This window comes from Xenopus tropicalis, chromosome 6 (genome assembly GCF_000004195.4).
Source record: "Xenopus tropicalis strain Nigerian chromosome 6, UCB_Xtro_10.0, whole genome shotgun sequence".
Classification (NCBI taxonomy): Eukaryota; Metazoa; Chordata; class Amphibia; order Anura; family Pipidae; genus Xenopus; species Xenopus tropicalis.
The window spans coordinates 138,059,697-138,073,701 of NC_030682.2; the positions used below are offsets into that span (position 1 = coordinate 138,059,697).

At 41.1% G+C, this 14,005-nt stretch overlaps 1 protein-coding gene across 1 annotated transcript in view; it reads left to right on the plus strand.

Moving 5' to 3' along the window:
• Positions 1–262: 262 nt before the first annotated feature.
• The window catches only part of trpv4l.3 (transient receptor potential cation channel, subfamily V, member 4 like, gene 3), a 32,585-nt gene continuing 18,842 nt past the window's right edge, over positions 263–14,005 (plus strand). Inside the window, exons 1-7 of the mRNA XM_031904605.1 lie at positions 263–440; positions 2,478–2,746; positions 5,308–5,474; positions 9,613–9,765; positions 10,208–10,348; positions 12,673–12,953; positions 13,562–13,651. Of these exons, the coding sequence (XP_031760465.1) occupies positions 2,487–2,746; positions 5,308–5,474; positions 9,613–9,765; positions 10,208–10,348; positions 12,673–12,953; positions 13,562–13,651 (1,092 nt within the window). The 5' untranslated portion in view covers positions 263–440; positions 2,478–2,486. The remainder of the gene's footprint in view (positions 441–2,477; positions 2,747–5,307; positions 5,475–9,612; positions 9,766–10,207; positions 10,349–12,672; positions 12,954–13,561; positions 13,652–14,005) is intronic.

Genomic DNA, 14,005 nt, shown 5'->3' on the forward strand with positions numbered 1-14,005 from the left:
AGACTGGCACACCTACATGTACTCACAGACTTACAAACATGTGCATACAGATTGACACTAGGGCTGGCACCAGGGGGTAGGCAGAAGAGACAATGGCCTAGGGTGCAGAGGTGGGGGAGCTCTAGGCATGGGTGGGTGGCTTGGATGAGAAAGCCAGTCTTTCTAGTAAAGAATGTGTGCTTGGGTTCCACTTGCCTCAGGGCCATCTCAGGGAAGTGCACAACTAGCCAATAGTGATCAGCATTTTTGTGCCTATGACCAGACAGGGAAGTGTTCTGCCGTTTAAATTCTGAGCGCAAATGCACCTGAAATCATCCAACTTGACCCGAGAGCCACAGGAGGCTGTAGTCAGAAGCAAGGCTGGGGATCCAACGTGGCATCTGTTATTCTCTGCCCCAAACTGACCCATTAAAAGGACACTTCTCTCCGCCTGTGTGCAGGTAAACACCAATGGGAAAGTCCTTAGTGGAAAGGAGTAAAGGTGGCCATACACGGGCCGATCCTAGCTGCCAGTATCATTGCTGCAGCACAGATTTCTCACTATCTGCAAGTAATCAGGGTGGTATTTAGGTCCAGTGCCTAGGGTGGTAAATGCAACCCTCAGGTTGCGGAAGTGGGGTTACTTCCAGCCTCTAGCCGCCCTGTAGATCCTTAACCCTGCCCCCCGGCTCTGTTGCCAGATTTCCATACATTTTATCTTGTGGTGGCTGGGGAGGTTTTTTATTTTAAAAATGTTTTGGGTGACATGAGCACTGAATGGGCGTCCCCCTAAAGCTGCCGCCCTAGGCACAGGCACTAGGGTGCCTATATATAAATACGCCCCTGCAAGTGATAATGAGTCACAGTGAAATAATCACAAAAATCACAAACAATTTCAAATTTAAAGAAAGTCGAGCTTTGTCAAAAATTATTATTTATGGCGATCTTATAGTACTGATACATATTAAACTACTGTATTCCTGTTGTGTGGTTTCAAAATCCTTGACCACTAAAGGGAACGAGAAAAAAATGTAAACATTTTCTTATAAAAATGCTTTCTAGATAGTGCAGTAATTTATTCACTGTTTCAACTCCATTTTTTTTTCGAAAGCCTAACACCCTAAAGAATATACTGCGGTACTAAGCTCTTCAGCCCTGTATGTTCGTTGATCCAGATTTCCAAAATAAAATATCAGAAAAATGGAATCAGGGAAGACCACAGAACAATCCATGCACATAGCACCATCTTTTCTTTGCAGGAAACTTATCCCTTTTGTTACATGATTTAGTCTACTTCCTAGAGCATCTAGAATAATAGACTACAGTTACATTGTAATGGTTTTTGAGTTACTTTACATATAATTGCTGTTAGAAGCAGTGTTTGTCAGTCCTTTTCTATTCCTTGCCCTGGGGGCTCTGGCATTCAAAACAAAGTAACACAAGGCAGCAGCCTGACAGACCTGACTTGCTGGAGGAGACTGACCTTTGCAACATTGTTTAAAAAGTAAGAACCAGGAGTTCAGCAAATGCTGCTATCAATAGCAATTACATTTATAAATAACTTTTAAAGCACTGACAATTTTAATCAAATTGATATTGGAAAGTTGCTTAGACTTATGTTTTCTTTTATTAGGCAAAAAATTATTTTTCGGGTTTACATGTCTTTTAATGCAGCCTTGCGTTGCCACCAGGGACACTGCTGCCAAGGGGCAGAAAAAAGGCACTCTCCTGGTAACTTTAAGAGCCAATTTTTTTAAAATAGGTGCAATTGCACTCTCTACACTAGCGATGTGGCCCCCCTGGACCCCCTCCGGTGCTGTAAAGGTAAGCATGTGGGGCCGAGGGGGACAACATCACAGGAGCCTCCTCAGGCAGCTCAGGACCAGGAACACCCCTGGCTGCCACCTTTGGCAGATTATAAAGCTGGACAAAATGGGTGTGGAGGGATGTCAGTGGTGCCATAGGATGTAATGCCACCGTCATCATGCAGGTAGCAATGTAATGATTTTCCCATGGGGTTATTGCTCCCCCACCAGCAATTAAAAACAATTTCTGCCCATCGAGGAATTTCACTTTCTTCAACCTACCAGTAGTTCTATTTGCTTCTTTGTACAACATAATCATTTAGATGTTATCCAGGCTGCTGGTGATATGTCAGATCTGGCCCTTCCACATACACAGTGCTGTTCTCATAGATAAGCAACACAATAATTTTTAGGTCTACTGAATGTGATTAATTAGTTAATTAGTTAACTTGGTCTTGATCCTTTGGGCCTGGGGGCCACAAGGTGAACTCGACCCTGGTAAGCCCCTTGTTTGGGAGACAAAATTACAAAGCGGGAATGAAAAAGCACAATAATGCTGTCCTGACCAATAATATAGATTTGTGCTATTATAATGTAAATGAATAATTTCATGACATACTAATCCTTGCTCTTTATTTCAATAATGCCACTTATAATATTTGTAATATTTTCTTATTTCTCCCCATGTACCAGGTGTAAAATATGGAAGACGCCTTGCAACTCTCCCCTAAACCTAATGCCTTTGTGCAGGATTCCCATGGGAATGGTGGATCTAAAAATAATGACAATGTCCTGTTATCATCTCACCAAAATGAAAATGAGACAGGTACAGGCCCCAGTGGGTCCCCAATGCTGTATAAACCATTAATACTCATGGAGCCAATACCCATGTACAAAATAGATGTACCTATGGACTATTCTTTTGAAAAACCACCCTCTCGCCCTACGGAATACAGTCATGAGTAAGTAGTGCCTAAAATGATTTTTTTCTGCAACATTAAACATCTCTTTTTTTGTCATTTAGCATGAATATATTATATTATAGCATAAAATTGACATGTTCATGGTATATTAGAAAGTTATACAAGCTGGAGCCAATTTAAACTAAGAAGTGTGAATAGAGTAAATGAGCGATGCAAATAAAAATAAAGGTGCACTACATTGTCTCTTTAACCACCCTTCCTCCTGTGCAATCTAAATCTAAAATTCATATTTGTTTCCCCTCTTGCCCCTTAAAGGAGAAAGAAAGGTAAAAACTCAGTAAGCTTTATGTAAGGTCTATGTAAATACAGCCATAAGCACTCACAGAAACGCTGCACTGCAGAGACTGAGTTCTCTGTCAAAAGATTTGCTGTGTCTGTTTTCCTCTGCCGCAGACACGCAGCTTTCTATTCTCTGCTCTCTCCTGCTCCCCCCTCCCTCAAGAATGCTTAGAACTCCCCCCCCCCTTCCTTAGGAATGTGGATCTGAGCCAATCAGCAAGAAGCTTCCTCATAGTCTAACTAACTGAGCATGTACACCGGTCTTGCTCTTGGGGCAGGAGTGAGGCATTATGGGAACTTTCTTTACACAGCTCAGCGGGTTTTCTTCCTGTTTGGCTTCTGATCTTCTGAACAGGAGAAATATGGCGAGACTTAAGGGCACTATTGAGAGAACTGAAGGTATGCCTGCAGCTTGAGATTAACTCTTTACTAGCCTTTCCTTCTCCTTTAAAGTGCCTGTTCTGGTGGTTCTGACCCTTGTCTGCACGGTGGCTGGATGCTGCAGGTTCACGCCAATGTTGCAGGGCTGACCATCCAGGCCTACACACTGGCAATCTGTAGATTCTGGCCTGTGTGGGAATGTTTGGGCTTCTGTGAACTTGGAATGCCAGGGTTTGGTCCACACCTGCTGACATTTATGGAAATGATGGAAATTTCCTTGCTAAGCAGTGAGCACCAGGTTCCCATGTAGCTTTGAAACACATGCCCTGCTGATAGTTTATGTCTAAATATAAACTGCAGATCAGTGATGCACTCTGAGCTGGAGTCATACTTTGGCCACATTTGTACAACAATCCCGCATGAAGGAATGTTTTCTTTTAAAGGGAAACTATACCCCCAAAACGAATACTTAACCAACAGACAGTTTATATTATGTTAAGTGGCCTATTACAGAATCTCGCCAAACTGGAATATATATATCAGAGCTGCATTATTTCCTGTCAGCTGATCTCTTGTAGATTGTAAGCTCTTTTGGGCAGGGCCCTCTTCACCTCTTGTATCGGTTACTGATTGCTTTATATGTTACTCTGTATGTCCAATGTATGTAACCCACTTATTGTACAGCGCTGCGGGATATGTTGGCGCTTTATAAATAAATGTTAATAATAATAATAATAATAATAATAATGAGGGAGCACACAGCCCATCACTGAATGGCGGCTCAAGGAAAAGGATGTAAAAGGGCAATATTTACTGATATATATATTCCAATTTGGATTCTTTAATAGGTCACTTAACATAATATAAACTATCTGATGGTTAAGTATTCATTCTGTAGGTATAGTTTTCCTTTAAAGCCTTTAAAAAATATGTGTAATAGTATTTGCGCCTGGATAATTCCAATATAAGACTGCCATTTTAAGCACTAAATTCCTTTCCCTCAGGCTTGTCAATTTTCTCACACAAACCAAGGGGACACATGCTGCTAGGTTACCTCAGCCAATGAATGAACAGAGGTGTGTCTTTTCTCCCATACTTCTTCCTGACATTGTTATAACCTACATTATTTCCTGTCAGGTGATTAGTGAGTGACACAGAGACCATCACAAAATGGTGGCTCAAGAGAAAAGATGGAAAAGTGCAGTGTATACTGATACACTATGGGGCTGATTTACTAACCCACGAATCCGACCCGAATTGGAAAAGTTCCGACTTGAAAACGAACATTTTGCGACTTTTTCGTATGTTTTGCGATTTTTTCGGATTCTTTACGAATTTTTCGGATCCAATACGATTTTTGCGTAAAAACGCGAGTTTTTCGTATCCATTACGAAAGTTGTGTAAAAAGTTGCGCATTTTGCGTAGCGTTAAAACTTACGCGAAAAGTTGCGCATTTTTCGTAGCGTTAAAACTTAACGCTACGAAAAATGCGCAACTTTTCGCGTAAGTTTTAACGCTACGCAAAATGCGCAACTTTTTACGCAACTTTCGTAATGGATAGGAAAACTCGCGTTTTTACGCAAAAATCGTATTGGATCCGAAAAATTCGTAAAGAATCCGAAAAAATCGCAAAACATACGAAAAAGTCGCAAAGTACCGATCATTACGAAAAAAACGCAATCGGACTCCATTCGACCCGTTCGTGGGTAAGTAAATCAGCCCCTATGTATAGGCCAATTTAGTAATATTCTCTGATAGGCCACTTTATCAGATAGGGCCATATTGGGTAACCTAATGGTTGTTAGGAAGCAGAGTCTACATCTCTTTGTTTTGAAGGGGCAGACTGTTTAGTAGTGTATCTTTAATGGGTTTTTTCCTAGGTGTTCTAGGCTCAACGCCACATGTCCTGGCCTCCCCCCCACCATAATAAATTTTGATAGGAAACTCCTTTTCGATATTGTCTCAAGAGACAGCACTGCAGAACTGGTGGGACTCCTGCCTTTCTTGTTGCAGAAGAAGAAGCGGCTGACAGATAAGGAATTTCTAGGTAAGAGGCAGAATTAGCAGCCTGGGTGTTCGGCTTTGTACATCTCAACTTCCCTACAGAGGAAATGTTATCATCTAATATGGATAACATCATCTAATATGGACACAACAGGGAGGGATCAAACCTTATCTGATTTGTGCCAGAGGCATGTATACCTTTACATTATAGGACTAGTGCAGCAAGGCTGCTATTTAAGGGACACATACATAACCTATCCATGACCTTCAGCTATTGCAGAACTACAGTTCCCATTACCCTCGGGCAGGTCACCTGTTCTTGATGGTAGTTCTGCAACTAGCGGAGCATAAATGATTCCTGATTTTTAGAAGTCACAACGTGGTCTCAGATAGCTTTAATTTGATTATTTTAAACCAGAGGCAAATTGAGGAGGACAGTTTGCTTTAGAGGTAGAATGTTCTACTTTACAATACATGATGGGATCCCTTATCCGGAAACCCATTATCCAGAAAGCTCTGAATTATGGAAAGCCCGTCTCCCATAGACTCCATTTTAATCAAATAATTCAGAATTTTAAAACCGATTTCCTTTTTCTCTGTAGTAATAAAACAGTACCTTGTAATTGATCCCAACTAAGATATAATTACCCCTTATTGGGGGCAGAACAGCCCTATTGGGTTTATTTAATGGTTAAATGATTCCCTTTTCTCTGTAATAATAAAACAGTACCTGTACTTGATCCCAACTAAGATATAATTACCCCTTATTGGGGGCAGAACAGCCCTATTGGGTTTATTTAATGGTTAAATGGTTCCTTTTTCTCTGTAATAATAAAACAGTACCTGTACTTGATCCCAACTAAGATATAATTACCCCTTATTGGGGGCAGAACAGCCCTATTGGGTTTATTTAATGGTTAAATGATTCCTTTTTCTCTGTAATAATAAAACAGTACCTGTACTTGATCCCAACTAAGATATAATTAATCGTTATTGGGGGCAGAACAGTCCTATTGGGTTTATTTAATGGTTAAATGATTCCCTTTTCTCTGTAATAATAAAACAGTACCTGTACTTGATCCCAACTAAGATATAATTACCCCTTATTGGGGGCAGAACAGCCCTATTGGGTTTATTTAATGGTTAAATGGTTCCTTTTTCTCTGTAATAATAAAACAGTACCTGTACTTGATCCCAACTAAGATATAATTACCCCTTATTGGGGGCAGAACAGCCCTATTGGGTTTATTTCATGGTTAAATGATTCCCTTTTCTCTGTAATAATAAAACAGTACCTGTACTTGATCCCAACTAAGATATAATTACCCCTTATTGGGGGCAGAACAGTCCTATTGGGTTTATTTAATGGTTAAATGATTCCCTTTTCTCTGTAATAATAAAACAGTACCTGTACTTGATCCCAACTAAGATATAATTACCCCTTATTGGGGCAGAACAGCCCTATTGGGTTTATTTCATGGTTAAATGATTCCCTTTTCTCTGTAGTAATAAAACAGATGCCTGGAGACCTGACACTAGTCATCATTCCAGCAATATTTCTAGTGTTATGTACTGTCATTCCACTATAACAAGGTTTTACTGGCCTAATCCAGTTAGGATAGTGAAAGCAAATATCTAGTTGGTTTATATGGGTACATTTTGACAATATTATTATATTACTATATAGGACCTCTGTTTACATTACTGACTGTGGGCCTACATATTAACACATGAGCAAAGATGCGGTTATCTTAGCAATTACTCATTACCCTGGGTATCCCAGGGGTTCATATACCATACAGAGTATGCCCAGCATTGGGGGGGAGATAAGTATTGGGGGGAGGTGCCCTGGTTATCGGTATAAATTACGACTTCCATCACATTTTATGAATGTCAGCCCAGATGGGCTTTTAAATCAAACTGACTGTTGGGGAATAAAGACTGAGGGATTTGGGAATTATTTGCATGGCCAAGTCTCTGTGGTAAACCACAAAGTATTTGAACTATAACATACATATAGAAAGTGGATGGAAAGTGTAGTTGCTGAACTGACATATTCAGAAAGTTTTTGGTGCAGTGAAATGAAAATTGCCTATGCATTTAAGACCGATGTGGAACTCCCTTCAGTTGACTTTAATGGTGCAATAAAATAGTAATTGATGAACTGATAAGTATAAATATATTTGTAGGGACCCATATGGTTAACATGCCCCTATGGCTTTAAATCCTACAGCTTCCTTGCTTTATGCTGTGTGACATGCTGAATGCCTGTACATGCAATTTTGGGGGAATTAGCAATGGTAGGCAGGCAGGCATGCAGAGGATCTGGAGCATAGAGACAGGGACACCAAGTCTTCAGGGCCAGTTCTTCCCAACAGAAACATAAAGACATAAGTTCATAAACAGTTCAGTGTTATGATATATCCCTCCTTCAGGGTTCTCACCTTCCAGGGTTGGTTCCACACTCTGGAACACTCAGGCTTCACAGTAAGCCTTGCTGAGCCCTCTCAGCACTCATCCGTTTGGTAAGAACTCCCTCTGCTCCCTGCAGTGGCAAGTGGCACCCCCAGCTCCTCTGGGAGTTCCTAACACAGGCAGCCCTCCTGCTCTGTGCCCTGCTCTGAGAGTCACCTTCACTCAGTCAAGGTTCAATTCCAACTCCAACCCTGTGTAAATCACACAGCCCTTTTATTGGCTGCTCACCTGCAGCCTAATGAGGCAGCTCCCTACAGCTGGCCAAAACAAACCTTAATGGGAGATTTCCTCCAACACAGCATTACCTGCTGTAAAACCAGGTATTTTACCTTGGGCCATTTGGCCTTAACACTGGTGGGAATACACCAAACAATGACCTTTTCCATTGCATCTCTCACAGCTGTTACTGGGCAAAGACCCATGTATCAGTTTATAGTTTTGCATAGGACTTATTGGTTTACAGGGAGACCACTCCTTTGACCACTCCTGTTGATCAACAGGGCCCCAGTAAAAGGAGTGCCCTAGAGGCTGCATCTAACTCTAGTGAAGTCGGGGAACAGGGACCCCGAGAATTAGGAATAGAAAGTGTGCTTTCTAGGAAAGTGAGATAGTGAGATTAGTTAGAAAGAGCAGTTTCGGCTCCAACCAGGAGAGATTAGCTGGAAGTATTCTTCCCACAGGCACTGTAGCCTTAGTGCAGGACCACAGTTAAGAGGCAGGTATCAGGTCAGTTCCTATCCCTGATCCATATTCGGCTGTGAGGGATCCTTGGTTGCTAAGGGACACCCTGAAGACACACATACTGGGCCAGGCTACTCTCCACAGGGAGGCCGTGCTGGTTGGTGGTCCTTACCTTGCCCACCCTCTGCTGAGGTGGGCAAAGCCAGTGGACACCATATTTTTCTACCTGTTGTGCAATTTTATCTCCTCTGTGTGAGTATTGCTATAACCCTGCATATTGATTGTCTCTGGCAATAAACCAGTTCTATTGTTCAAATGCAAGAACCTTCTGGAGCCCATTTGTTACTTTGCTCTGCACACAGTGAGTTGTAGTTGCACTATACCATAGCTCCATTTGGTCACTTCCACTTAGCGAAGGCCCATCCTGAAGGATTGAATCGCGTTTACCCCATGCTCTAAACCTACAATAGCCATGATGTTGGCTTGGTTACAGCCAAGAAAGGGTTACATATTTATGAAATGATTTCTAATATGGGGAATGAATTAATGGTATGGGGGAAATGAATTGGCGAATTCATGAAATTGTGAAATAAAATATATTTTGTTATTTGAGCTGGGTGTGAACAACAGGTGATTGGCCTAGGTTGCAATCTATATTAATTGTGAGTGCTAGCTAAAAGAGGCACTTTTAAAGCAACTTTATATACATAGTGGTTTGCATTCCATACAGAGGTTTGCATAGCTACAGCCTGCCCCTGTGCATGTAGATGCAGCATGTTAGCCCAAATTACCTGTGACAGGGGTATATTAGGCAACTAAGTTACTAGTGTGGCCTAAGTCTTAGTGAAACAATTCATTATCTGTCCCATTCAGTTAATTTCACCTATTGCGTCTAGCCATGAACTCTCTTGGATTACATGTTTGTGCAAGTGTAAATCACTATTATTATTATTATATGTGTGTGCTTTGGGATATTTCTAGGTACATGCATATCTTTATCAAATGCCTCTGTTTCCATTTTATAGAAATTCCTACAGGGAAGACTTGTTTGTGTAAAGCTCTGATGAGCCTGAAAGATGGCGAAAATAACACCATCCCAATTCTACTCGACATTGCTAATATGACAGGCGATCTGAAGGAATTTATGAATTTACCGTTCATAGATAAGTATTATAAAGGTGGGTACCTGTTTAATCAATATTCATTAAGTTTGCACCATGATTAAGGACCTGATTGGTTTGAAACACGGTGGGCGTATCCTTTCAGTCTCTGCAATGAATGTTGAATAAAAGTCAAGTTCTACGGATCCAGAGGTGCAGCCTAATTTGGTGTTTGTTGCACCATTTTGTGCCTAATTAAAAATAAATCCTGTTTAGAAGTAAGATTTTGTGTGAAAATCAATATTAGAAGATCAATCTGGTTATTTGTGTAGGAGCTGCCATACCTGTTGTTCTGATGTAAAAATAAAAATCTCATGCCTAGATAAGATAGAAACACTGAACCCCAGTAACTAGCCTCTAGCACACAATCTTTTTACTCAGAAATGAAATCTATGGAATGCATTTAATGTTTTTTTAATTACGGAACAGTTGGTCAGTATATAATGTTGTGTTGTTTCAGGCCAAACCGCTCTGCACATAGCCATTGAGAGGCGCTGTAAGGATTATGTGGAGTTGCTGGTACAGAATGGGGCTGATGTTCATGCTCAGGCCAAAGGGAGTTTCTTTCAACCCAAGGATGAAGGGGGATACTTCTACTTTGGTAAGGCAGCTCCATCTAAAGCTTTTCTTGCTCGTTATCAACTGTTAACGGTTAACTTACTGTTAGTTTTAACTTAACCCTCTCCTGGGAAGTATTGTTAAACGAACAATTAATAACACCTTGTAAAAAATCCCTGATTGATATTAGTGTACCCAGTAATTATTTAAAAAAAATATATTAAGGTCCCAAGAATTACAGCCTGTCCAATTTATATCTATCCATGGTATACATACCTAGAAATATCTGCAATATTTAAATGAATTAAAATGAGAATAACTGCTATCTAACAGAGGGAAACAGGGGACACCACTGACAACTGCCCTCCATTGGGACCAATAGGAACTGATCCTCTTGTGGTTAATGAGAGTACCTACTGTCATATATTGGTCTTGGTGCCTGACACAAAATATAGAAAATGAAAAAAATGCAGTGTGTGTCTACACGTTAGGGTCTGTCTGTCTAACTGGAAGAACACAGTGACTAAATGAGTAACAATCCAATGGTACTGAACAGGGTTATTTACAGTTATAGCAAGAATTGTATAATCTTACCCCTGGTAAAGGTGGGTCCAGGTGCCCATGCCCCAGACCTTCAGCTTAGGGAGCCATGTAGGAAATCACAAATAGAAAAAGCAGGCTGGCACTCTGGTGATCCACAGAAAGTCAAAAGGCAGCTTATAGTAAATAAAAAGCTTTAAAGTTTATTTAATCCATACATAAAACAAAAATAAAGACTTATGCGTTTCGTACCTTAGGGGTACTTAATCATAGGCTGCATAACACTTTCAAAAGCACAGTATTTAGTAGCCAATAGGATTGCTCTGTTATTGGCCAATCACAATATACATCCAGTCAGGTAAATTAAATGGTTAATTGTGAATAATTAAAAAGAGATATGTAGGATTACATGTATATCCCATTTGTAAGAACAAGGATTAGTATCCATCATTAGGCACATTAATCAAATAATTCTCAATAGTCAGATAGAGAATGGTTTTAGAATGGTGTTTTTTTATTTTTAAAAATTGGAATTATTATATTATTATAATGGAGTCTATGGGAGATTGCCTTTCCGTAATTTAAAACTTTCTGGATAATGGATTTCCAGATAAGGGGTCCGATACCTGTATATATCTGGGCCACATTTCTGGCCAGAAATTGCACAATTAAAAGAGGTGGCTCCTACAATGTCATTGGAAGTTCTGTTCTATTCAGCGGGTTCAGTTTCTCATATATTTTTAAGATCCTTACTAAAACACCTTTGTCAACAACAGCTCTACCAAAAAATTTTTGCTTGAAATCGAAACTGGCAATGGCTTATAACTGAACCCTGTTCTTACAATAAAGCTTACATTATACACATGAGGGCACTTTACAGAGTAAGAAATATTATAGGAGATATACTTGAGCTGAAAGGATATCAAATTCACAAAGCTGGCCATGCACGCTAAGAACCGCTTATATGGCCAGATTGCCAAACAAGCAAATCTTTCCCGATATGCCCTCCTTGGCTGGGCAGTAACAGGCTAATTCGATTGTTTGGCTCAACAGACACATAATCAGGGTCGGACTGGGCCGCCGGGACACCAGGAAAAATCCCGGTTGGCCCCCGGCTCTAGTATGTCCCGGTGGCCCAGACCCTTGCCGGCGCTCCCCCCCCGACCGCTCCTCCCCTGATGCATCAAATTTATGCGCTTGGAGGAGGACGTTGGGTGGGGGGCCCTGTGAGGGGGGTTAGGGGGGCCCCTTCGGGGGGGGGGTTAGGGGAAGCGCCTGGCTGGGGGCACCTGCAGGCCCCTGGGACATGGGCCCTGGAGGGCCCTTCACTCCCCAGTCCGACCCTGCAAATAATGTGATAAAACGTATTTTTTGGTGTTACTGGTCCATTAAATTAAAGGCGGTGACATGAGGGGTGGGGCCAGGCATAAAAGAGGGTGAGGTGATGATGAAAATTTGTTGTATCAAGCAGGGGATTTGGTGGCTAGTGGCAAGGTATAAAGGATTAGAGGTCAAGCTGTAGGGAAGGCTGGAGCCAAAATTAGGGCAGGCCAGGGGTAAAACCACTGGTAATCACACATTTACATGCAAATACATTGTAATACCAACCCCAGGCGCCCCCCAGTTGATGCGCCCTAGGCAGCTGCCTCTTCTGCCTACCCCTTGTTCCGGCCCTGGTAACATGAATTCTCTTTTCTTATACTTAGCAAGTCTGTGTGCTACACCTATGGTACTGCACCTGGTACCAAAATGAGAATGTTTCTGCAAAGCAGAGAGGAAAGAATACTTTCCATGCAACTTTATAGGTGTTTGTGTTTGCTGTTCTAGGTGAACTTCCCCTGTCCCTTGCCGCTTGCACCAACCAGCCTGATATTGTGGACTATTTGACAGAGAATGTTTATAGTAAGGCAGATTTATGTCGTCAGGATTCCCGTGGTAATACAGTTCTGCACGCCTTGGTCGCTATTGCAGACAATTCACCGGAAAACACCAAATTTGTCACTGAGATGTATGACTTATTGATCATTAAATATGCAAAGTTGTGTGCTAAACGTAGTTCCGAGACCGTCCCTAATAACAACATGGCAGCCACACCGGAAAGAACAGAGGTAAGTAATTTTGTATAATATTATTTATAGAAGTATAAAAATATAATGGATAGGTGTCAGGGTTTGTTTCAATTTTAGTTAATCAGGAACAGCAACAGGCAGTATTTTCACCAGTATTTTATTGTATGTATGTATGTATAACTTTATTATTTTATTCATCTTCTTCAGAACAGGCCTTATACATACATAAGGGGTCCCCCAATGTTAGTTTTAGATCATTGCATTTAAACGTATGACCAATATCCGAACGTTCGTCGGAAGAACACTGAAATCTGAATGTGTATGGCCAGCTTTATAAAGAGGGGGTTTTCAAGGTACTGTATCAAGAATTGGAGTGCGGCTGATTTGCTCTGCTGATAGCTCAGTGTGTCATCACCCTAAACATTTGTATACTGTAGGTCGTGGGCTGGCTCCCAGCAGCCTTCGTGCCTAAGTCTTTTGTGGACTGATGCTGTAGCAGCGACCAGTGACCTCCAGATAGTTGGTTTAGGAAGATAAGCTAAGAATGAGTTTATTAAATCTCTGTTGTAATAAAAAAGTGCTTAAGAGTTATATCTACTTTACTGCTCAAGTAGACATATTGATTCTTACAAACACTGTTTTTTTAGAAGACGCAGGAAGCTCTGAGCTTGGAAGATATTTCCAACATGAAAGAAATGACACCTCTCATGATGGCAGCTAAACTGGGAAAAATAGGGGTAAGTGCATTTGGATGCTTTTACAATAGGGACCCCTGCCATAAGGGAATCAAGTCTTTAGTCAGGGAATGGGGACAATGTGAGTGAGGTATTTTATATGTGTCATAAGTAGCACCTCTACTATCACACCTCAGGGAGGGGATATTCAGACTGGTATGTGCTCCCTGATTTGCGGCGTAACACGTACGCAGAGTGTGCGCATAAATATTTGCCGTGTTTAAAAAAGCTCAAAAAGGGCAATCACATTGGGAATAAAAATTTGCAATCATGTTAATAAATGCATCAATCTTGTCCAGCTTTATAAATATAAACATGGGAAGGGCAAATATGTTCACTGTGCGCATAATTCTGCAC